At 31.7% G+C, this 24,162-nt stretch overlaps 3 protein-coding genes across 3 annotated transcripts; 2 read left to right on the forward strand and 1 right to left on the reverse strand.

Moving 5' to 3' along the window:
• The first annotated feature begins 296 nt into the window (after positions 1–296).
• Positions 297–1,719, forward strand: LOTGIDRAFT_232853 (hypothetical protein). The gene is made up of 3 exons (XM_009058081.1): positions 297–487; positions 938–1,081; positions 1,346–1,719. Exons 1-3 carry the CDS (start codon positions 338–340, stop codon positions 1,481–1,483), a joined length of 432 nt encoding a protein of 143 aa, XP_009056329.1. The 5' UTR covers positions 297–337; the 3' UTR covers positions 1,484–1,719.
• A 10,478-nt stretch (positions 1,720–12,197) lies between these two features.
• On the reverse strand, positions 12,198–19,875 carry LOTGIDRAFT_119762 (hypothetical protein; the record flags this gene model as incomplete). The annotated part of the gene is made up of 18 exons (XM_009058082.1): positions 12,198–12,473; positions 12,852–13,055; positions 13,238–13,417; positions 13,574–13,686; positions 14,304–14,514; positions 14,912–15,073; positions 15,365–15,465; positions 15,862–15,982; positions 16,160–16,223; positions 16,423–16,481; positions 16,882–17,007; positions 17,348–17,455; positions 17,674–17,775; positions 18,027–18,206; positions 18,705–18,805; positions 18,991–19,028; positions 19,429–19,505; positions 19,696–19,875. Coding segments are annotated over 18 exons (2,403 nt in total), but the record flags the coding sequence as incomplete, so codon positions are not given.
• A 1,387-nt stretch (positions 19,876–21,262) lies between these two features.
• On the forward strand, positions 21,263–23,759 carry LOTGIDRAFT_232855 (hypothetical protein). The gene is made up of 3 exons (XM_009058083.1): positions 21,263–21,369; positions 22,628–22,751; positions 23,251–23,759. The coding sequence occupies exons 1-3, from the start codon at positions 21,307–21,309 to the stop codon at positions 23,718–23,720; spliced, it is 657 nt and encodes a 218-aa protein (XP_009056331.1). The 5' UTR covers positions 21,263–21,306; the 3' UTR covers positions 23,721–23,759.
• Positions 23,760–24,162: the final 403 nt, after the last annotated feature.

Genomic DNA, 24,162 nt, shown 5'->3' on the forward strand with positions numbered 1-24,162 from the left:
TGTCTTTCGTACTGTCTTTGAAAACCAAAACAAGGACGTTGTGATGAGAGTTATTTCCCCTTTAAAAGGGATACTGAATTTCATATGAAAATATTGCAAATAACTCCCATGAAAGTAGGTTGAGTGTCATTCCTGGAAATGCCATTTTCAGAATACTTTCGGGTGCGAAATAGAATTTATGCACCATGACCCTGTTAGACAAACTTTGTTGATAAATGGCTCCTGCATAAAAAATGATTGAAGGGAGGCAAACGCCTTATTAACCACAAGGATTATGCCCCTTTTACACAATGGCACAAAGTACAAGATAGTTGACATTGATATAAAATTATTGAAAATGGAGACAAAAGGGATAACACTATCAATTTTTGCTGGAAGTTTTGCAGCATTGGCATCAGTTAGTGCTAAATTAGTAACTAGTTCTGAAATAACATACATATCTGAGATTATTTTAGGTTCTTCAGGAAATGCCGGCATTCTTCAACATGTAAGTTTGATGGCATCAGACCACAGTTAAAACCTACAGGCCTTTTTGCTTTCCTTCTGTGGGGCTATATCCAGTATATATTACAGTGTATATTCATAATAACTCAGGACAGTATTCAAATACATCTGGGTGACTTTCTTTAAATTTATTAATTACTAGCACCTTCCTGCTCATCCTTCAAATTTTTATCGCCAAAAACATTTTCCATGGGGATATAATTGCCAATGACTATTATCAGCCATCCTTGCCTTTATCCACCACCTAACGAGTCATTCATTCATAAACACCACTGTCTGAATGTGAACAAAGTTGACAAACCCATTAGGTCACTTGCGTTAGGTGTTCCAAAAGGGAAACTAAAATGGCTTTTTTCAAGTTTTTGTATAGATAATTGTAAGAATTTAGTTGTACTAACCGAAATTATGGTATTTTCATTTTATTATATTTCAGCTACCATTAGTTATAAGAGGTGTCTGTCTAATTGCGGTGTTTTTAAGTAATGCCTTAATGTGGACATTCTTCACTAAATCTTTACAGTATTTATCATCTATACAAGCTACTATAACTAATACATCTACCAATTTCTTAGTTTCTGTAAGTTGTACACCTGTGTCTTTTCATAGAGATAAAGTTGTCTAAATATTTGCCTTACCAGCCAAAAAAAAAATATTATGCAGTAAGACGTTATTGTAGTGAAATAATGAATTGTTGTTGAGGCATCAGAATTTCATGGTAAATTTCAAAGTAGTACCTATATGGATCAGTACATGCAACCTTTAAAAGCAATGAAAAAATTGTGTACAGGTACAACAGTACATCAAGATTTCTAAGTTATAGATATACATCTATTCTTTTCAGGCTATTATAGGAAAAATATTATTTAAAGAATTATTACCAATATTATGGTGGATTGGTAGTGTTTTTATATTACTAGGACTCTTATTAATACATAAAGATGGACAAAAAACTAAGGAAATAAAGGAAAAGAAATCATAGTACATACAGTAGAAAGAACAGTTCATTTAAGCTGAATTGAGCCACTTCTTAATAAGTTAGCATGCTTTCATAAGCATTTATGGAGATTGTATCGATAAGATTTTTTAAATCTGGTTTCTGATGATACAGATCACATGGAACAAGCATCTAGGCGTTCGTAATATTCAAATATAAACACCAAGCAAACATTCCAGTACACGTACATTGTAATAAGAAAAATAAAAGATTTTCTAATTATTTTTTTATTTTACTCCACCATAGTGAAGGTCACTAATATTATATTATTTGTGAAATATGTACAATTATTATGATACATGACATATTTAGCTCATAAATGAATGGAATTAAAAAGGTTATCTAAATACAGGTCAATATTAGCAATACATAGCACTTTTTATGAAAATTTAGAAAATAAATGCTTCAGACCAGGGGTTTTTAACTTGTGGGTAATCACCATCAATGGGCCAATTACTGACATTTTTGGGGGAAATGATGTGCTTTGTAGTCTAGCATAAATTTTTTTTAACAAGTATATGTTGTTTTATTCAGTCAGGCTATAGGCTATTCTCCGACATGAAAAATATTGCAGAGAAAACCTGAAAATCAAGAAATAGTACAGATTTATAGAGGGAAGAGGGTAATGTAATCGATCACGAGGCCTTTAAGGGGTAATGGAAAGAGTTGAAAATCCCTGCTTTAGCAATAGTGAGAGATACACAACATTCAAATTCTACATAAAGACGAAAAATTAGCACTTATTACATCAAAAGAATGAAAACATAATTCTAGAATATTTACACTCAAGCACCCATAAATCAAGCAAACAACAACAAATATAACATAACAAAATAAACATGAAATGAGGCATAAAGAAGAGTTAAACTTCTGTTACAACATCTTCACAACGTCATACTATAACAAATTGCATCTGTAATAGCCACCTTTCTTATATCAGTGAAGTTTGTAAATTCACCAATTTGATTGGATTGTACATTATATGGAGTATAGCCAATCAAATTCCAGACAAAAAGCCTGTTCACAATATGTCATAATGTAAACAGTCTTTCTGCCAAGAGCTCTGATGGGCTGTATTTGCTGGTGTACAATCCAATCAAATCAAATTCTATGATACAAGAAAGGTTTATTCAGTCAAGGTCTAAGACAAAGTTTGTAATAGGTGGACATTGTGAAGATACCATAATGAAGGCCCAACCACAACAGCAAGTTTTCCTTAATAATTTTCTCTTCAACCAGTGAACCAGTTTTCAAAGAAAACTTACTTGTGTTTATTGGGCTTGCTGGGATGTATTTGCAAAACAAAACAAAATTTGGAATGAAAATAACAGAATAATGTCTTTGAATCCCCCTACAGTTAAGAAATTTTCTGCTTCTACGATCTTATTCAAACCTCATTTTTGAGACATTGAACGCGAGGTTTTAACGCAAATTATGTCATCTATTGAATAGATGTATTATATAAAGAAATAGCCTATGTGAGGTCACGAAACACCCAATCAAAAAACAAGAAAAGGGCTTAACACTGTTATTTCTCAGATATGTGTGAAGGTAAAATTCATCTGAATAGCTTAATCAATTTCGAGTTTAATGATAGTTGTGATTTTACTGCAGTGACACAAAGCTACCTTTGTTTATTTGCATTATGAGCCTCATTCTGGATTCAATATGGCCAACGCTAAAAATGTCTACGCTCTCAAGAGTCTACTACTTCCACCAAATGTCTTATAATTTAATTTAATGAATAATTATATACTTTTCATGAAATTTCTCACTCTCAATCAAAACCAAATTCAAATGTTCCAGGAATTGTTATCAAGATTTTTCATGTTTAGTCTGAGAGGAGTCACCTGATAAAAATAATTTAGCTTGAACTGGTTTACTAATATTTTGTACATCTCTGGGTTTAATATTTTCTTTCAAAGCTGATTCAGGAGTTCTCATTCCCACCTTAACCTTCTGAACTTCATGCTGTAACTTGAGTAATTGCTGAAAAAATTAAGAAGAAAAGATTGAAGTAGATTTTAGTAGATTTTATATGGCCCACCTGACATATCTCATGGCAGATTCAGAAACTTGGCATAACAATCAAAGGATAGCATAGAGTCAGAGAATATGAAAACATTCCTCATAAGCATGTACATCAATCCATTTTATTCAAATTTGCCTTCCTGGCCTACACATAGACCCAATTCAATTCAGTGAATAGACCTCAATTTCAGCCAAAGCAATTTTCAGAATCGAAATTTTCCATCCAGTTCTCCTGCAAATCAACTACAACCTAATCTGAAAGCTTAGACTGTCAGTCACTTCCTCAAATTCCTCACATTCACAAAAGAAAAGGATTTCCAATATCATGACATTATCCATCAAAACTGTGATATACTTATCAGCACAATTTATACCAGTAATTATGTATATAATAAGAAAATCCTACCTCTTTTAAAGTGTTATTTTCTTCTTTTAACATAACATGATACTGTATTTTCTGTTTGTGATTTTGATGACCAACAAGTTTAGCATTTTCTATAGCTATAGTATTCATTTGATCTTGCATTTCTTTCATATCCTGAAAAAATCATACCGGAATTTTTATGGAAAATATATTTAGAATGTTGCAATTTCCTGACAATCTTCAACTGACTTTGAAAATAATGCACAAAATATATCTATGTTTCCTACTAAGTTATTTTGATGGCGAATCATTAAAGTCTACAAAAGAAGGGATTGTAAAGAGGTTTTCTAAACTTTTTATGTGTATCAGGGACACAGGGAGCATCAATTTTCCCCATTCCAATTTTCATTCTGACAACTGTGGTTCTTGCAAAACTAACGCCATATGACGTCACTAGAGGGAAACTGCATAGATATTAATAGTAGCTTCCGGTAGCTTAGTTTTAGTGGAATTGCAAGAAACCACAGACATCAGAATGAAAATTGGAATAGTACAAATTGATGCTATCATTGTCCCTGATACACATAAAAAGTTTAGAGAACCTCTTACAATCCCCTTAAGAGAATGTAGATGAGATTTTGAATTTTCTTATGTTATGTTCCAAGGTTATTCCCCATCAATAAAACAATGGACAAAATGTGAAAACAAATGTTGAACCAGGGCCCTTCTAGGCTGATTTTCAACACAAGATCATCTCCAGCCTTGCTGTAGTGTTAGGTATTGCTAATTTTAGATTGTAATAGTACTCACTTTAGCTATCTTAGATTTCTCTTCCATCAATCGTTCATTTACTGACGTCAATTTTTGTTTTTCTTCATGATCTTTAGATGCTATTAATGTCAACCTATCAAAAAAAAATTATGTGCATTTAACAAGAAGATCCAAAAACTCTCAAAATTATTAAATATGAAATTATATGAATAGGTATGAAATGAAAAAGAGTTTTAATATTTACTTTCCAAAACTATGCAAAGGAAGTAGTGCATGAAGGAAATTTTGTAGCATTTGCCTACTTTTTTTAGGCATATTCAACTGTTAAGGGATCTTCAGTTATAGATGTGTCTATGGTCCTCTGAAGATAAAATGTTGTGCCCATCAACATACAGCCAAGATTCACACAGGTACTTAAAGTACAGAGAAGCTCTGACTTATCACTATATCATCATTTCCAATTCTTACCTTTTAACATCCTCTTGTAACTGATTATTAGTAATATTCTGTGCCTCTATAGATTGACTGATTTCATTAATACTGCAATTAAAATAGATCAGTATATAATGCTTATTCATTAAAGGCATTGTAAAGAGGTTTTCTAAATTTCGTATGTGTATCGGAGACACTGATAGCTTCAATTTGCACTATTGCAAATTTTGATCAGATGTCTGTGGTTCCTGTAATTCCACTAAAACCAAGTGTTTGAAGATGGCACCAATTGCAAAGGGCCTATGTGATAAAGAATATTTAGAAAATCTAAAAGGTCCTTCTATGAGAATATTATTGGCCTATAGCATTAGACTGTAGACTGTACTGATAATGGATTTTATATCAGAAACATGTCTTGTCAGATGTCCTATATATAGTACAATTAAAGTTTTATCTGCCTACCTTAATTTCATTTTTTCTTTTTCTTCAAATATAGCTCTCTTTTCATTCTGTACTGTTTGTAAAGTTTCTATAGCTGATTGTAGTTCAGAGTTCTTACTAGATAAAACTGTTTCTAAATCTGTTAATCTACAACACAAGTCAATTGAAATTACAGTATATTCAATATTCAATTTAAGAGAAAAAATTACAACTGTAAATTTAAAATGTTTACAAGTCAACAAGCTCCCATATAATTTAGTCCCATAGTTATGCTTCATGGTCATTTCATTTGAAATGCAGAATGACTAGAATTCATAGCTCATCATTTTTTTGGGCAAATCATTTTGTGATTTACTCTACATACCTTTCTTCAAAATTAGTTGACATTTTATTATAACTAAATTCTTGTTCTTGAATTTGAGTTTGTAGGTTATCAACTTCTGTTTTATAACTTTCAGCTGCTGTAAGCTGGGTCTTAAATGAGGAAAATGAAACCAAATAACAGTCAAAAGTCTACAATGTGTTTTCTGGCTGACATTAAGCTCTTGAGATAACAGACTGATATTTCAAATATTATTGCTAGTTTATTTTGGTTAAAAATCTAATTAAAAACATAATATAGCACAAAAAAGCTGGTAAATAAATAGCACATTCATTTACTTGGACATTGTTTCCTTCTTCTAGAATCACAAAAGTCAAAGTTTATTATGTCCCTAAGGTTATACCTCAAAGTGTGCATATATAGACTTCTTCATTTTACAATTTGTGTGATCAAAATTAAGCTCAACTGAATTTGAAATCACCAAATTGTAGACCAATAAATTATAAGAAAACGTACCTTTAATGTTTGAATTTCTATATTCTTTTCTTTCCTACTGGATTCATAACTTTCTAACATTTTCTGAAGTTGGGACTGATTATCTTTCAAAGTATCACTGTTAAGGATAAAATATTAACTCTGGTGCTCAACTCTGGTGCTCAAGTCTATATTTCTAAAGCGGTTTAATGCCTAAATATTTACTTCACAATCTGTGAGAGCACATTTTCTTCAAAAGTATTGACAGTCTGAACTTTCAGGGTTTGTTTCAACGCTTAAAGGAATTGTAAAGATGTTGTCTCAATGTTTTATGTGTATCAGGGACACTGATAGCATCAATTTGCACCATTCCACTTTTCAATCAGAATTCTGTGGTTCCTGCAGTTCCACTAAATATAAGTGTTTGACGACATCACTAATTGCAAAATATGCTTTATACATAAGACATCATCAAACACTTACTTTAGTGGAACTGTAGGAACCACAGAATTCTGATTGAAAAGTGGAATGGTGTATATTGATCATTGTCCTCGATACCCATACAAAAATTAGAAAACTTCTTTACAATGTCTTTAAGAGAAAATAAGTTCTAATGGTATTATAAAGGAAATGAGATTTTTAAAAGGATATTTGACAAGTTCTTGTGTTTTTTCATCTAACATTTTATTTAATTCATCTGTTTCTTTTTCTTGAGGTACAACTGATGTTGTTTCTAATTCTTTTATTCTGGTTTCATATTCTTCTTTTATAGATACATGTAGTTCTTCACTGGTTTTCAACTATAATAGTATATGTACAGCATTATAATTCATCATAACCTTGTCAAATACAGTACTCTGAATGCTTTAAAATCAATCTCAGGATCAAGAAAGTATCTCAAGATGTTTCATCATGGTTCTACTTGTTAGTGATGCAGCTCAAGAAAAAATCATGCAGTTTATCAAATAGCATAGGACAGAAAACAAATGATCCTGTGTGTCACAGCCTGTGTATGTTAAAAATCCTTTAATAAAATTACCAAGTAGTAGAACCCATGATGACCATTGTCATTTGAGATTAAAACTGAATAGCTTCTTTCTTACCTCTTTCCTTAATAATTCATTTTCATTATTCAATCTTTCAGTCTCTTCCTAAAGAAATACAACAAAAATAATTCATATTATTGACAATCTGATTCAACACAAAACTATAAAGAAAAGTTCACCCCATGCAGATATGCTAATGGTACTCATATATATATATATAGCAATAGTACTTGAAAATTTGTTCTAGAGGATGATTATCTTGAAAAAAATAATTTTAATACAGTCAAAAACTACCAGAGCAATAATTTACAGGTAAACCATAACTCAATTGATCCAAGAATGATCATTATATTTGGAAAAGGCAGGATCAATGGCTACCAAAACACAAGGAGAAAGATCATTATGTTTGGAAAAGGCAGGATCAATGGCCACCAAAACATAAGGATATATATTTTGATACCTTCATGTATCAGTCTTGTAATCTTTCACGTAATTTCCAGTCAACATGCATATAAACAAATTGTGATTACATCCTTAAAGGCACACGTGTTGGCATGTATTTTGCTAAATGATCAAAACAATTTGAAAGAGAGAGTAGACCCAAGTATGTTTATCAATTGAGTAGAGATTTACTAGAAATACCTGTGATGCTTCTAATGATTTCTGTGAAAATTCTAATTCATTGTTGATTTTATCATAGGCTTCAGTCATACAATCATAATCATCTTTCATCATACTTAACTGAAATAGATAAAATATCATACTAACTGAAACAGATAGAATATCATACTAACTGAAATAGATAGAATAAAATACTTAAATGTAATAAGTATACTTTACAGAGTATGATAATACTTAACTAAAATAAGTTAAAATATCATACTTAACTGATAATAAGTATGACAATATCTAATTGAAATAAGTATATATCATACTTATATAAAATAAGTATCATACTTATATAAAATAAGTAAAGTAAAATATCATACTTAACTGATAATATGTATGACAATATCTAATTGAAATAAGTATATATCATACTTATATAAAATATGTATCATACTTAACTAAAATAAGCAGAATATCATACTTAACTGAAATAAGTATGATAATACTTAAGTATGATGTATGATAATACTTAAGCATTTTAACTGAAACAAGTATTGTAATACTGAAATAAGTTAAAATATCATACTTTAAACTGATAATAAGTATGACAATGATAACTGGAAAATAACGATATATATCAAACTTAACTGAAATAATCAAAAGGTAGAAAACTGAATTGAAATAACTTGAATATCAGACAAGGATAAGTCAATAATAAATGGCCTTGAGTTGTGAGGAGCATGTTTTAAAAAAACAAAAAGACTACATTTTATATTTGAATAATATTATTACCTCTACTCCACTGGAGTTTTTCTGTCTATCTAACACAGCTCCCATCTCATTGAGTTGATCACGTAGAGCCTGTAGTTTAACACGCTGGTCTTCACATTGTAATGTTAACTCACTACAATTCTGTTCTGATGTTTGATAAGCAGACTTCAAAGACAGGTTTTGTTCTTCACTAGCATTTAAACTACATTTTAATTCTTGTACTTTCGATACTAAACTAGTCATTGCAGCCTGGAATATATAAAGCAGGAAAATTGTTTCTAGGATGGCTTGAAAAAGAAACAACTTAATATATGTGCTTTTGCCATCAGTTTTAAGCTTTCAAATATGCAATTGACAGCCATCTTGACTGGCAGTGCCTTCTGGTCTTTTGAGGCTAATCGTTTGGACAGCCATTATAGTATTTGTATCATTCTATCTTAGCACTTTCCATTCATAAATTCTCATGTATATAACCAAAACTATTGTTTAGCTGTGTGACTTTAGGCCTTCATTTTTCTGCCCTTACCTTTTCCTCTGCAAGTTGTTTTTCTTGAGCAGTAATAGTACTGAGAGCATGATCTAGTTCCTTTCTTAATAATACTGTATTCTGTGTTTGAACATCACAGAAATTCTGTAGTGTAGAGTTCTGTGTCTGTAAACCACTCACTTCAGCCATTACGTTAACTAACTGTTTCTCCTAAATCATAGACAGAATTAGTAACTTCTAGGAAATGGTTTCCATGGTGTTATGTCATAACTGAACAATTATCCAATTTTGCCACTGGGAAATGAAACTTTTATTTTCACATGATTTATGCTAATCACTAAAAGCACTATTGCTCACTTAGCTAAGCGAAAATGAATAGCTTTATTGAATTTTTTTAATGACCTAGAACATGTGCTGAAGAACAATTTTGTGAGACCAAGGATGGCAAATGGAGTCTACTACATGAAAAACACGAAACAAAACATCAAGATTTTTGCATCAATTTTGCTGTCAGGAAATTACAAGAAATAATGAAATATTTACTCACCTTATCTTGGCCTTCTTGAGACATTTGTTCCTTTAATTGTTCTAATTTAGATTGTTCTTGATGTAATGTGGTTACCACAGACTATAAGAATAAAATAAAAGATACAATGATGGCTATAACTTGGATGTTCTTGCAGTTCAAAAGTGTCAATATCCACAAGAAAATTAATGGAAAATGTTTTGAGATTTCTGCTGCATATTCAAGTCATTGAAATCCGTTTAGTGCAACTTTATTCCTAATAATTGGAAGTTAATCCTATTTACAAAACAAGCTGTGCTGATGAGGATGGTGCATTCGATACATGTGTCATCATTAAGAGATGAGCTCCAGTCAATCGTATAAAGAGCCATAAGCAATTTCAATAAAGTAAAGCCTTTCGCTTCGCTTACCTGTAACTCAGCCTCTAGTTTTGTTTTCAATACTTTTTCTTCCTTTAATTTATCAGTGAGATCAGAGATACAATCTTCATTAAAACTCAGTGTTTCTTGTGTAGTTTCTACTTGTTCCTACAATAAAACAATCACCTCTAAACATCTATAACTGATTCATACTTCATCAATATTTAGACTATTGTCACTTCCTTTCAAACATTTTTTTTTTAATTGTAGATCAACCATTAGCAAGAATTCATTTTCAAAAGAGAGTTGGATAGCTGCAAGTTTAGTTATTAGCCTATCTAGTGATTCAATATTATTTGACATATGTAATCTGTTTATTTTGATTGAGAAAAATATTAACACACAGTAAACAAGTAAATGTGTGCACTTTGTAGAGTTTTTGTATGCAAAAACATCAAAATCAGTGGTATATCAATACAATTTAGTTCAATGGTGTTTCACTGTTCTCATGTAGCAATCTGGTAGATAGTTAGAAACTATTATATAAAACTAATCTTTACCTGTAGCATATCTCTTTCTTTTATAACAGAATCTAATTCTTTACTTAATTTATCAACTTCCATATCAACTTGTAATATCTATAAAATACAAACAGTATTGATTGTTATAAATTGACATATCTAGGAGATTCTTGACAAATTACCGTCAGACAATTATGAGAAAATCTTAATTTACATCACATTTAAGTGAATTGGAAAATATCAGCTTCAAATGACTTTGCTTTGATTTAGACGTTATTGAGTTACAATTTAGAACTTTGACATTATATACCTTTGTTTCTAAAGTTTGTATGACTTTATCTTTCTCACAGTCAGCTAGTTTAGTTTTCTGTTTATATTCTCTTAATTCTCTATCAGCTCCTGATAATAATATCTTCAAATCTCTTACTTCTAGTTTATACACTGAAAATAATAATAATACATCTAGCATTACAATACTACAACAAGCTATGATCAAAACAGAAATTTCACTGTTACAAATGCATTTTATTAATCAAATTGAGGGAAAAGCTAGCTTTAAGCTAGGGCAAATTGTCGAACCATTATGATTCAGTAACAGTGGAGAGCCAGATTAACTCAGTATAAACACAGCCCATTCGGCAATACAATTCTCGGTGAAAAGCAAAAAAAAATTGTGTTTTCTTAACCCTGTAATGAACTCATAAACTGGCTATTGCACTTCATCCATGAATGATAATTTCACAGTGATATATTTTTCACACTTTTTAGATTAGAAAAGGTTAACGGCCTGAAAATGATAAATTTACAATCCATTTGATTGGTGTAAGCAACCCTGACGTGTTTAAAGGTTGTTGAAACTTACTACAAGAATTGCTTTCTGCTTCATCATAATCTTTCTTCAACTGTTTATTTTTACTGGATAAATTATCTTCTTTTTCACTCCAACTACTTCTTTCATTTCTTAGTATCTAGAAATAAATAATACATAATACACGTTGTATTCGTTATCTCTGGGTATGTGTTATTAGATAATACATAATACATGTTGTATTCGTTATCTCTGGGTATGTGTTATCAGATAATACATAATACATGTTGTATTCGTTATCTCTGGGTATTTGTTATTAGATAATACATAATACATGTTATATTCGTTATCTCTGGGTATTTGTTATTAGATAATATATAATACATGTTGTATTCGTTATCTCTGGGTATTTGTTATTAGATAATACATAATACATGTTGTATTCGTAATCTCTGGGTATTTGTTATTAGATAATACATAATACATGTTGTATTCGTTATCTCTGGGTATTTGTTATTACATAATACATAATACATGTTGTATTCGTTATCTCTGGGTATTTGTTATTAGGTAATACATAATACATGTTGTATTCGTTATCTCTGGGTATTTGTTATTAGATAATACATAATACATGTTGTATTCGTTATCTCTGGGTATTTGTTATTACATCTTGGTACATATTCGATACACATCTTAGAAATATAGAATAAGCAAAGGGGGATAGCTGCATTAGCCTACCCTTTTATGATTTCCATCTGTTGAGAGATCATTAATGTGTACAGGCTGTAGCACAAGGACCTCTTATTTAGTCCCATTTGAACTACTAGAACGATTTCTTGTAGTTTCACCGACCTGCATCCACTGAAGAGGGGAAACTTGGTTGAAAAATTCAAAGGTATTACCTCATTCAACTGTTCTGACTGACTCTCAATCTTAGTCATCTGTTGTCTTAATCTTATCTGATCAGCTTCAAATTCTTCTATTCTCTGTGATAGTCTGTTGTTAGTTGTCTGAAATATTCAAATAACATTATCTTATACACATAAATAACTGACTGAATTCTGCATTTTTTTGTCATATCCAATCAACATGTCAGCCCATCTGACCTGTATCACTGATACTAGATAAAAGAAAAGATCATTTTTTACGTATTACTTTTCTGGACCTGTTTAGGCTAATGAGGACAGGCGATGCTATGCAATATGGACAATTTTACTAGGAAAGCAGCCTTGAAAATAAAAATCATGATGCTTTTTACATGTAATTTCCCCCCTGACCTGCATCACTGACAGGTATCCGAAAGGCCCAAACCATGGACATTAGAAGCAGCATCTGATTCACTAAGTCACCAGAGGCTCCCTCTTCATAATGTCGCAATCCTAACACACCTGTAGCTGTTTGACTTCATCTGTTAAAGCTTCATTAGCTAGTTCCATCATTAAAGCTGGTTGTGTTTCATTCAATATAGAACCTGCCTCTTCCTCTATACTATCATCTAATGGTGAGGTGACAGCTGGTCTATCACCAGAAAATTTACTTACAATTGTACGATTACGTAGATGATATTTAGCTCTTGTAGGTGTTGTCATCACCTATAATCAAACAAATAAGTACAGACAAAAGGGACACACAATTTAAATAGTGTCAAAAGTTTGGGTAAACCAATAAAAAGGAACTGTATTGACCTCATGCCAGGATTGAACCACAATCTCCTAAACAGGAGAGTTCCCTTCCTGACCTTTCCTCCACAATCTACTTCTTAAGTATAACTTACCTTGATGGTTTGAGCATGTAAATCACTCAGTGTTTCTCTTTCAATTTTACTTTTGAGTTTATGAGCCTCTAGTACTTGTTCTAACTCTGAATTCATTTTCTTTGTTGATTTTAGTTCAGCCTCAAGTTCAACTCTTTTTTTCTCCATGGACTCCTTATCTTCTGCAGCTTGTTTCTTCACCTTTTGAAAAAAATTTGAAACAAAAAAAAATGATGGAATTAGGTGATTTTTATCCATTTCTAGTACTTCTGAAGGCTATTACATATATTCAAGACCAAATCAAGCATGAAAATGGCCAATCTGTGCCTTTAAGAATGTATAGAGTATATGGTTTACCTGATCTAAATCAGTTTGTAGTTGTTTTATCTGTGATTTATATCTCTCTATAGTAGCTGTAGAAACAGAATCAGTTTGTTGTGGTGTAGTAGTAGGACTCAATATAGATCTCTCTAAATCTGAAATACATATTACATTACCATTGGATATTGGTTCAAGTGGATTTCATGATATGGTAATATTTTGGTAATTTTGTTATCAGTGATATTACTAATGATATAAATTCATATACTGGTATTTATCATGTTACTGGTATATCCAGCACTACATTAATTAAACATGTTTTACACAGAAATGAAATGAATGGAGTTATACATCCTACTTTTCTGCACCATGTGGGCTAATGAAGACGGGCAACGCCATGCAGGGTGCAATGAGGGAAATTTTGCCAGGACAGTGGCATTAGCCTGCTCTTTTTCGATTTCCAACTGTCGAGGGATCTTTAACATGCACAGCCTGTAGCACACAGGGCCTAGGTTTATTGTCCCATCCGAACAACTACACAGAATGTCTTTGTGCAATTCATCTGTTTTTCAACTTAAATCCTGTTACTTATTGAAATGAAATGAATGGAGTTATATGTCCTACTTTTCTGCACTATGTGGTCTAATGAAGACGGGAAAGGTTTTGAAAGACACAGCTGGGAAGTACAATTAAATAAACATTTTTATATTTCACAGAATATCTTATAATTTAAACCAAAAACTAATTTATAAAGAATTATCCAAACCTGAAGATTGTTGTTTGACTGCATATAAATCTCTAAATGTTGTTTCAAGTTGGTCTAAATGTTGTTTATCAGATAAAGTTGATTGTACACTCTGATGTTTAGCATGTTTTAATTCTGATTGTAAATGTTGTACTTCCATGGCATATTTAGCAAATTCTGGATGATGTTCTAATTGATTCCTGATATTTACAATTTCATTCTTTAATTCCATCTATAACAACAAGGGATATCATTTTAAGGTATAGCTATTGGTGTTCAAACTTGTAAGATAAAGGATATTCAGATAGTAAATCTACTAAGTGCAGATACTACTACTCCAAAGATATATAATTTCACTAAAGTATGCAGGTGGTAAACAGAAATTTCATGAAAACTCAGCACAAAAGTAAGGCACATTTTTTTTTTATCACCAAATAACAAGTTTGAAATATATTGAAATAAGCTATTTCAATTTCAATGAGTGATATCAAAAGGTTAATAATCAGAAAGAATTTAAATTCAAATTTGATCTCTATAATGATTTTGAACCATTCATTGAATATATATGGAAAATGTTGAGTTTTTCAAGTATGAGATTAAGGTTCAGTAGCAATACTCACTATTTCAACATCTTTTTCTGAATCCTCTACAACATTAGATTTACTTTTAATAGTTTTCTCTAATCTAGCTATATGATTCTCTCTAAATTTGATAATCATTTTAGTTGACTGTATAAATTTCTCTTTCTTCATACATAATTCTTCCAGTTTCCCTAAATCTTGTAATAAATTCTGCAAATATGACACAAGAACAAACAAGTTAAAATTATTAAGTAGAACTGTCTGCTAAAATTGGATTCAATATGGCAAACAAATGACAACATAATTTTTAAAAGTAGATAATCATGGAAAAAAAAATGGTTCAGAAGGATAATATTTTGACAGTGAATACTTTTTGTGAATAGCTTCGCTAAAAAATATCCGTTTCTGAGACTAAGGTACAATTACAAGGATAGTGAACAGGCAACTTTAAGTCTTGTATCATCCATACACAAAGTCAAATAATCCTGGAAAACAACAAACCTTCTTTTCCAGTTCTGATTTTTCTCTGAAATACATTGCTTCTAGAAAATAGTTCTTCCATTCTGACTGATCTGATGTTGAAGACACAGGTTGAGTTGAATCTATTGAAAAAAAAAACGTCAAAAACTATTTTTTGTTCATATAAGAAATAGCTATCTACTTGTACAATAGCCATGTATTCTCTAAACCACCATAACCCAAAGATATTCTGAAAACAGTGTAAAAAGTTAAAACCCTAGGACATCATTTGGGTAAAAAAATTTAATTTCACACATCCCCTTTCCTTTCAAAATTATTTGCCTTCCATTAATCTCAATTTCTATAATACATTTTTATTGAATTGAAGACAAACTGGATGCCAGATTAATATTATAAAGAGTTCTGTGAAGTTCTATTGCAAATATCATACTTCTATCAAATTTGCTTCAACCAAGAGACCCATGCCAAGTTTCAGAGTGCCAGGTTTGAGAGAACAGTAAAAGAATAACAGTACAAACCTGTTGGTGTTATTGATTTAGGAATATTACCATCCATATACTGAGCTAACATTTCTTTTAATCTACGAATTTCAGCTTGTAAATGCATTAAATTTCCTTGTGTATCTTCATTTAATACAGCCTGAAATATCAAAGATTTGAAATGAATTATTTATTGCATAGCAATTTTTATAAGACAAGTTCTATAATTATATATATCAAGCCTTAGAAGTTTATGTTCTGAGTGGTTATCCAAGGATAAGTATAAATATCTTGTAAAGCAACATAATAATTGACACCACTGCACCATAATTCTTACCTTGTTTTTAATCATTTTAGCTCTTCTGGCAAACATCAACGTTGATAAAGTTTCTCCAAAACATCTGAATTATAAAACATAAAAGTTGGTTCAGTTCATGAAAAGATTTGTACTATTCTCTCAAATTTTTTTGCCTCAGTTAAGTCTCTCATCTGAACAACTGGATATTTTTCAGCCCCTCTGACCTGCATCACTCATAATTAAATTGTAATTAATACCATAAACAACTCAAAATTACGACCAGCTGTAAAAGTGACTCTCACCTTGATCCCGGATGAACACAAGCTACAATATGAGTTTTTGCATTACCACCTAAAGAATCCTGAAATAAATGAAAGGTAAAAATAAGTGTCAATTGATGATGGTTAGCTTGTCTGTAGTTTAAATGATTTCTTTTTGTATTTTAAGTCACATTTACAATATTGTCATTCTTGTTGAAAAATGTGTTAATAAGCATATACCTTTATGTCATCTTTTGAATTTCTGTGTCTACACATGTATTTTAGACATAATGTAGCCAAACAAGCTTAGGGGTTCAATATAGCTCTTGCCCAGGTCACCATTGGTGACAAAATTAAGCTCTTATGCATCAGTACAGTTTTACTTAATTGTAGATGACCCATCATTTTTAATAACATTCTGAAAATGATACAGATTGCTGCAATTGGGCTCTGTAATCTGGTACAGATAATAACTTGTTGGGTATATTGATATGAACTTACCCTCAATAAAAATGTAAGTTTAGAATCACGGTATGGAACATGTCTACTTTTACCATGAGCTATATCACCTAAAGACATGATAACATTACCTAGTACAGATAGTGATTTGTTGATACTACCAGCTTCCTATAAAAACAAACATTACATTTCCAATTAAAACTGTTAATCTGGAAGCTAGGCCTATATTAATGTTGGCATCAAAGAAATTTTGAAAATGTTCCAATCTATCTAAGAAGATCCCTCTTGATATTGATGTTAACTTCTATAGCGAGTGTGGACACGCCAACTTCTTTGGACCTATATCTTTAGTTATTCAGCTATATGGCCAATCCATACTCTGTTTTACTAAGGAAAGATACATTTGTTTTGGGTTGTTTGGGGGGGTTTGAAAATGGTATTTCATTAAACAAAAGTTCAATATTAATAACCATAAGGATAAGAATGTGATGTAGAAGAGTTAATATACCTTCAACCTAGCTCCAACAGCATGTGTATCCTTCTGTCTTTCACTACCAGCTAAATCTACTAGATTTAACTGGGATGTTTTTAAATTCTGTACACCACCTTTTTGTTCCTACGAATAAATCAAGCATTTATATAGTTCTTCAATATTTGTACTGTTTTTATTTCACTAAGAACCTGATCGAAAGATTTTCGCAAATATCTCAGAATAAAGCAAAATATGAATCAAAATTAGGCTAATGTTAGTCCATAAATCACAAAAAAAACGCAGAAAAACATTAAATCAATTTTAGACTCAATAGAATTATATTCACAACATAATATACATACCTTAGATTCTATAGAGACAGTAAATACAGCATGACTTCTAGAACTTTCACGATTCATAGATGTAGCAGCTACCCTTCTATTAATCCACCCAGCATTCAGGACCTTTAACAGACAAAATAGAAACTTATCAGCTTCAGTCAATAGTTCTCATGTGCTGTCACACCAGCCATGAATTTGAATTTTTTTGGCAAGGTAAAGTCTGGTGGCTTTGATGAGTCATCTTTCCCCACAATTGCTGTTAAGTATACAGATAATCCAGGAAATATCAATGGAGTTTTGCCAAAGGACCAGCTGGTAGACAGATTCCTCAAAAACAAAAGTTAATTTCAATGAGGTTGTTGCTTTCTCATTACCTGATAAGCTTCACTGGCATTAGCTACAGTTTGTTCAATAATACCATCCACATATACTCCAGTTTTTATATTTTCACGTAAATGTAATCCGGGAGAGGCAGCATCTAATAGATCAAATACTTGTTCTTGATATATCTCAATGAAAGAACAACGACATAAAAACTGTTTCCTATCACCATGCTATAATTATAATAGATGATAATCACAATTTCAAAAAATACAAGGATTAAGTTCCTAAAGCATTGGTCATTGTGATGTGATACTCTAACCCTTTCAACCCTAGCGACATGTTTACTGACACACACTAAAACAATATTCACCCTAGCAGCCAGTATACTGGCCGTAACTAAGTGATGTCATACGCTTTTTCTTTATTACTTGGAGTTCAGGGTATTTGACGTTATATTTCATTTACACTCAAGGTTCAAAGGGTTAAAACAAACTACCTTCAGGCACTAAAGAATATTCTGTAATCTTGAAAGGGACTAATCAGCAAATAACACCTCTTTATTCATATACTATATCTAGATATACTTTCAGAAAGGTTTGAGGTTTGCCTGCATGCTAAAATGAAGGTCTGGGATTTGGCTTTGGCATTGATGGAAGTGATACCCTTGAATTTCTCAACCCAGTGTTTCCCCTGCTAGTGATGTATGTCTGATGAAATATGAAACTCACCACTTCCTGTTCTCTATTGATTAAAGAAAATAAATATTCAAAACTACGAGGTATAACTCCTCTCATTTCATGTTGAAAATTATCAGCATCTTCAGACGGTCCTACAATTACAAACAGATTACATCATTTCTTGTACAACTGAAGCTCAAAATTTGTAGCAAAAAATATACCAGATGAACAAGGGGATTGAGGAAACAGATTACAATGTATAATGAACTTTGATACTAAAAAGCTTTTTGTAAGTTATGATATTTTACAATAACTACTAAATAATGTTTCTACTTACCTAACATAGTAAAAGTCTTTCCAGATCCAGTCTGGCCACTAAAATAAAAATTTCAATGTTAGTTCAAATATTAATGTCCATTGTGGGTAAAGATACCTGGACATTCATAAACTCAAATTTTCAGAAGAAATCAATTCAAGTTAAGCTATGGCAAAAATGATAGATAAGCTTATTAATTAGTTAATGGAATTAAGTTCTGACACGTAATAAAATGTCTAGCATAGCCTGTTCAATACAGAATAGTCTGCAAGATCATAATATATTCATTCTGATGGTACAATAAACCAAGGCCCCATGTGTTATAAGATGGGCATTTTAGCATTGAAAAAAAAATTGGCTAATGCCTACAATGAAATGACACTGTAAACATGATGATAAAGTAGACCATTTGCAAGTTTAAAGTTTTAACTTTAACTAAAGAATAATAACCATACTTACTAAGCAAATATAGTTCCATTATAACCTGTTACACAACCTTCTATTATCTTCTTACCTACTGCAGTAAATACTGATTCCTAAAATAAATTATCATAAACTTTATTCAACTAGGTATTACTATTTGGTGGATGTTTTCTTTGCCACAATCCTAAAACTAAAATCACTGGTAAAGAGCAATCATATTTTTTGAACAATGGCCGAAAAAAAGACTCGATCTCTTAACATCAGATCTTAACCCAGAATCAAAATCAAAGCAAAGAAACAAACCTGGGCTATATAAATATCAGCAACCTGATCAAAAGTAAAGACTTTCGGTTCAGGTTTGGACTGCATAATAATAGCTTTCCTTCCTTCATCAACATCCACAACTCTTTTAGATCCCACTTCATTATCTTTGGAATCTGGTGGTCGTACTCTAACAAATACTTTGATTGAATCTCCCTCGCTGTAAATATATGGGAGAACATTCTTTAATAGGTTCCTGAAATGGTTTCTATGTCACTGTAGTACTTTAGAGATTATTTATGGAATTCTAGCTTACCTTTCAAAATTAGATTCTGATTTTAGTACATGTATGCCTTATCTATATAGACAGCATGTTATAAAACTAAATATTTTGAATAAATATCTAAATATTAATTGACTTACCCACTATCTGGTGCTGCATCTAAAATTAAAACATAATTATAATTACAATTTTATGAAACATATAGTTCTATTAAAGCTTATCTTAAATACTTATATCATAAGTATAGTATAAGCATAACTAGTAGGCCTATAATCTCGGTAAACTTCATGAGGTTCATGTTCAATTTCATGTCAAATGGAACAGAAGGTAGACCTTGATAAAAAAAAATCTACTTAAGTGTCAGTGAGAGTTGTTTTAAATTTAAGTGAGCTCCATCATCTGACAAATCAAATATTCAAATGACAATGGCCTGCCTATCTTGGCTTTAATTTAAAATCAAAGTAGGACACGGTGAGGTGTAACTGTAGGATAAGGTGTAACTGTAGGGTATGGGTACCCTTCTACCTAAGCCAAATGTTCATTTTATATGCTATGATTTTAAGCATAAGCCAAGTGCTGTACTTTCGCTATTACATACTTGTGACAATATGATGGAACTCAGTGAATGACATGCTCATGAGTCTGTCACAATGACACTGTCAATGACACTGACATTATAGAGAGTGACAGCGTCAAAAACAAAGTTTGAGTCAACTGAAAAAGTAAACATTGATCATCACTACTTTATAATAAATTTTCACTTGTAAGGTTATAACAACATGAAGTTTGAGCATCTAATAGAAATAAAACTTTGTTTAGGTACCTGCCATCTTTTTGGTTCAAGTTACAATGCAATACAATACTGATAAGTCGTAAAAGTAATAAATAGATGTTGTAAAAACATCAACAAGAGCAAATGGCGGAATATTCGAAATTCCCGCGATGTACGAGATCTCGTGTGACTAAATCTATTTTTAGAATGGAAAGTTATTTTTAGAAGCAAACAATAACAATGACACGTGCTTTTGACAGCTGATGAAAATGAAATGTTGAACGAATTAAAACGTACTTAAAACACGAAAACGACCCCCTTAAACGTATCCCATGTCTTTTAAAAGTTGTCAGAATCGCAAAGCTGTCATTTCGTGTGTGGCTCATTCATCTTCACATCTTCCAATAAATTGTTCACACCTTTTGGTTTTGCTTTCGTGTGCATGAACTGATCTGCAAGGTTCATAATGGTATCGATTTTAGCCAGAAAGGCCAAGGCTATAATTAACACAATGTGTTGTGGATCAGACTCGATCGTGGTCAGTCGTGAAGAGGATTCCTTGAGAAAACTGACCATTCCGTTATCAGATAAATCTAAGATGCAGATGGATGCGGCACAGACTATTTGGAATTACATGATAATGGGTCATGAATTGAAAAAGGTAAATGAAAAATTTCAAACTAAGAAGAACATTATGAACTTATTTTAATATTGCAATTCCTTTGTTTAAAAACTGAGAAAATGGATGATATTTACTGATTAAATGTTGGAAAAATTATCAACGAAGTAAACCATTCGTAAGAGGCAAGGTTTCTTTAATATTTTGTAATGTGCTTTTGACTGAATTGAATCTTCTTTGGAGTTATGAAAAAAGAACTCCCCCCCAAAAAAAATAGAATTTTTGATTTGCGCACTGATATATAATTGGGTATGAGCATCAATATACAATATGTCCGACGTCTGTGGTTCCTGCAAAAAATGCTTTATCACATTAAGGCACTTGTCTATTCGGATTAGAAACTTCATGGAACACATATTTTTTTGTGGCATTGGAACCCCAGATGTCTGATTAAAAATTGGAATGGTGCTATTAGTGCTATTAGTGCCCCTGATACACATGAAATATTTAGAAAACCTCTCTACAATCACTTTAAGCGGAAAGAAATTGTTTTTAAGGCTATCCCAGTTAGATTTGATGTTTGTAATATTTTAAATGGAAGCCATAAAAGATTCATAAGATGTAATCAGCTAATGTGGACTATGTAGAAATGGATGCCGGGTTTACACACCCAGTCGCAGAATGCCATCAGGTTCAATTTGAACTATAAACATTACATAGATTGGTCCTATCTTACATGTTGATATTCTAACGTAATAAGTTAATTATATTACCATAGTAACAATAATATTATTGATTCCTGTTTACATCATGATACTGTGAATTATCTAAATATTCGTAATCTAATTCGTCTGCTAATAATGATTTTAAAGAGATTTACAAGATATTTTCTCCATATTATAGTTATGCTTTTTAAAGAAGGTTGTGTTATATAAATACCACTTTTCATTATGAAATACTTACTCACTTATAATTGATATACTTCCTCGTGTGAAAAGTTCATTAGCTGCTACCAACATTTCGTCAATATGTTGTTCAGATTTCGGGTTTCGTTTTGCGGGATCGTACGTCACTCTTTTGTATGCATCGATGTGTTGGATTTAAAAAAAAAAACATGACTCGTCGCCAACTTGACACACATCGTTTTTACGTCGTTGTGAAGATCGCTCAACAGATAGGAATCTCAAAGAAGTAAGCACATTTCATGGCATGTCATTGCCCATTTTCAAGAGCAGAAAATTAACACGTAATTTCATTTAATTTCCTAGCCAGATCCTGCATTCACTTGTATTAATTTCAGAGCGATGTTATATTAGTTTTGGGAAATCATGACATAAGAACAGCAGAATATGCATCAGAACTTTACCTCAAAGGATTAGGTGATTGGTTAATGTTTTCTGGCAAAGTTGGGTCCCTTACAAAAGGTAAGAACAACACGATGTAACTTCTCATTAAGCATTAAGCAATCAGAATAAGGATACATCTTAATTCATTCAGCTTAGGCCTACTATAGGCTTCCGGAATTGTTAACATATGGAATGCGGAGTTTCACTTAAGCTTACCACTTTATTCTAAAAAAAATATAACAGCTAGAATAGAGCTTGGTATCAAAATAGGCCTATCTTGCAATTCCACAAAAACTAAGCGTTTTATGACGTCACTATCTCAAAAGGACTTATTATAATATAAAATGGTATTGCAAGAACCACAAACGTCGGACTGAAAATTGGAATGGTGTAAATTGATGCTATCAGTGTCCCCGATATACATAAAAAAAAGTTCAGAAAACCTCTCTGCAATCCCTTTAAGGCTTACTTTATAGATGTTGCATTTCCACGATACATCAACTCTTTGAACTTATATTTTGTCACTCGGAGTATTTTGGGAAAAAAAGTGTTACTAATGTAACTTTAATATTTTCAGGTAAATGGAATAAACCCGAAGCAGAAATATTTCGGGACGTTGCTTTAAATCAAGGTGTACCAGAGGGAAAAATTATTTTGGAATCAGAAGCCACGAATACTGGCGAAAATATACGTTTTTCATATAATAAACTTTTATCACTAGGTATTCATGCCGAAAATTTTATCCTCGTTCAAACGCCATATATGGAACGCAGGTCTTACGCAACTTTCAAGAAACAGTGGAAAGGATCGGATCTCATTAATGTGTATGTGACGTCACCGGAAATCGGATTAAGAGATTATCCTAATTCAGATATAGGAACATTAGAGGATATCATTACAGTCATGTTAGGGTGTTTACAAAGAATTCTAACCTATCCCCAGAAAGGTTATCAGATATACCAAGAAGTGCCTAATGAAGTTCAGAATGCCTTTCAATATCTGGTGAATTGCAAGACTTTTAATAACTACCTTTTACACAATTCATAACAGAAAGGTTGCTCCTTTGAATCTCTTAAAGCTGTCATGGCGTTGAAAAAAATTGTACCTCATGCTAGTTACTTGAAAATCAACATAAGAATATTATGATATCGCCAGTTCGCCAATATAAATGAAGTAAAAAAACGCTCAGAATTCTTAATCATGTTCAAGATTAGTAAACTTACAATTGGTCAAAAATTATTTAAAAATCTTTTCACTATTTCAGGATAGCTTTAAGAGATTCTCTGAAACTCGCATTTAAGTTAATTTAAAAGTATTGATGTCTTGGATTTTTGAAAGTGTGAAATGCTTCTCTTTTGAACAGACATTTTAAGTGTAGCAATTGTTGATAATTTATTTTAGATGTCAGTCTAGCTTTAATGAATAAATAGTAATTTATATTTCTACTGCAAATTCTCATCTATTGCTCAAATCCTTTTGGCATCCCCCA

The sequence above is a fragment of the Lottia gigantea genome (genome assembly GCF_000327385.1).
Source record: "Lottia gigantea unplaced genomic scaffold LOTGIsca_32, whole genome shotgun sequence".
Taxonomy (NCBI): Eukaryota; Metazoa; Mollusca; class Gastropoda; family Lottiidae; genus Lottia; species Lottia gigantea.

Bases quoted from the DNA above. Each gene is read 5' to 3' on its own strand.
- LOTGIDRAFT_232853 (XM_009058081.1), top strand. From the start codon at position 338: ATGGAGACAAAAGGGATAACACTATCAATTTTTGCTGGAAGTTTTGCA. The intron at 488-937 runs GTAAGTTTGATG...ATTATATTTCAG, and splicing joins ATGCCGGCATTCTTCAACAT to CTACCATTAGTTATAAGAGG. The intron at 1,082-1,345 runs GTAAGTTGTACA...TATTCTTTTCAG, and splicing joins CTACCAATTTCTTAGTTTCT to GCTATTATAGGAAAAATATT.
- LOTGIDRAFT_232855 (XM_009058083.1), top strand. From the start codon at position 21,307: ATGCAGATGGATGCGGCACAGACTATTTGGAATTACATGATAATGGGT. The intron at 21,370-22,627 runs GTAAATGAAAAA...TATTAATTTCAG, and splicing joins TGGGTCATGAATTGAAAAAG to AGCGATGTTATATTAGTTTT. The intron at 22,752-23,250 runs GTAAGAACAACA...TAATATTTTCAG, and splicing joins AGTTGGGTCCCTTACAAAAG to GTAAATGGAATAAACCCGAA.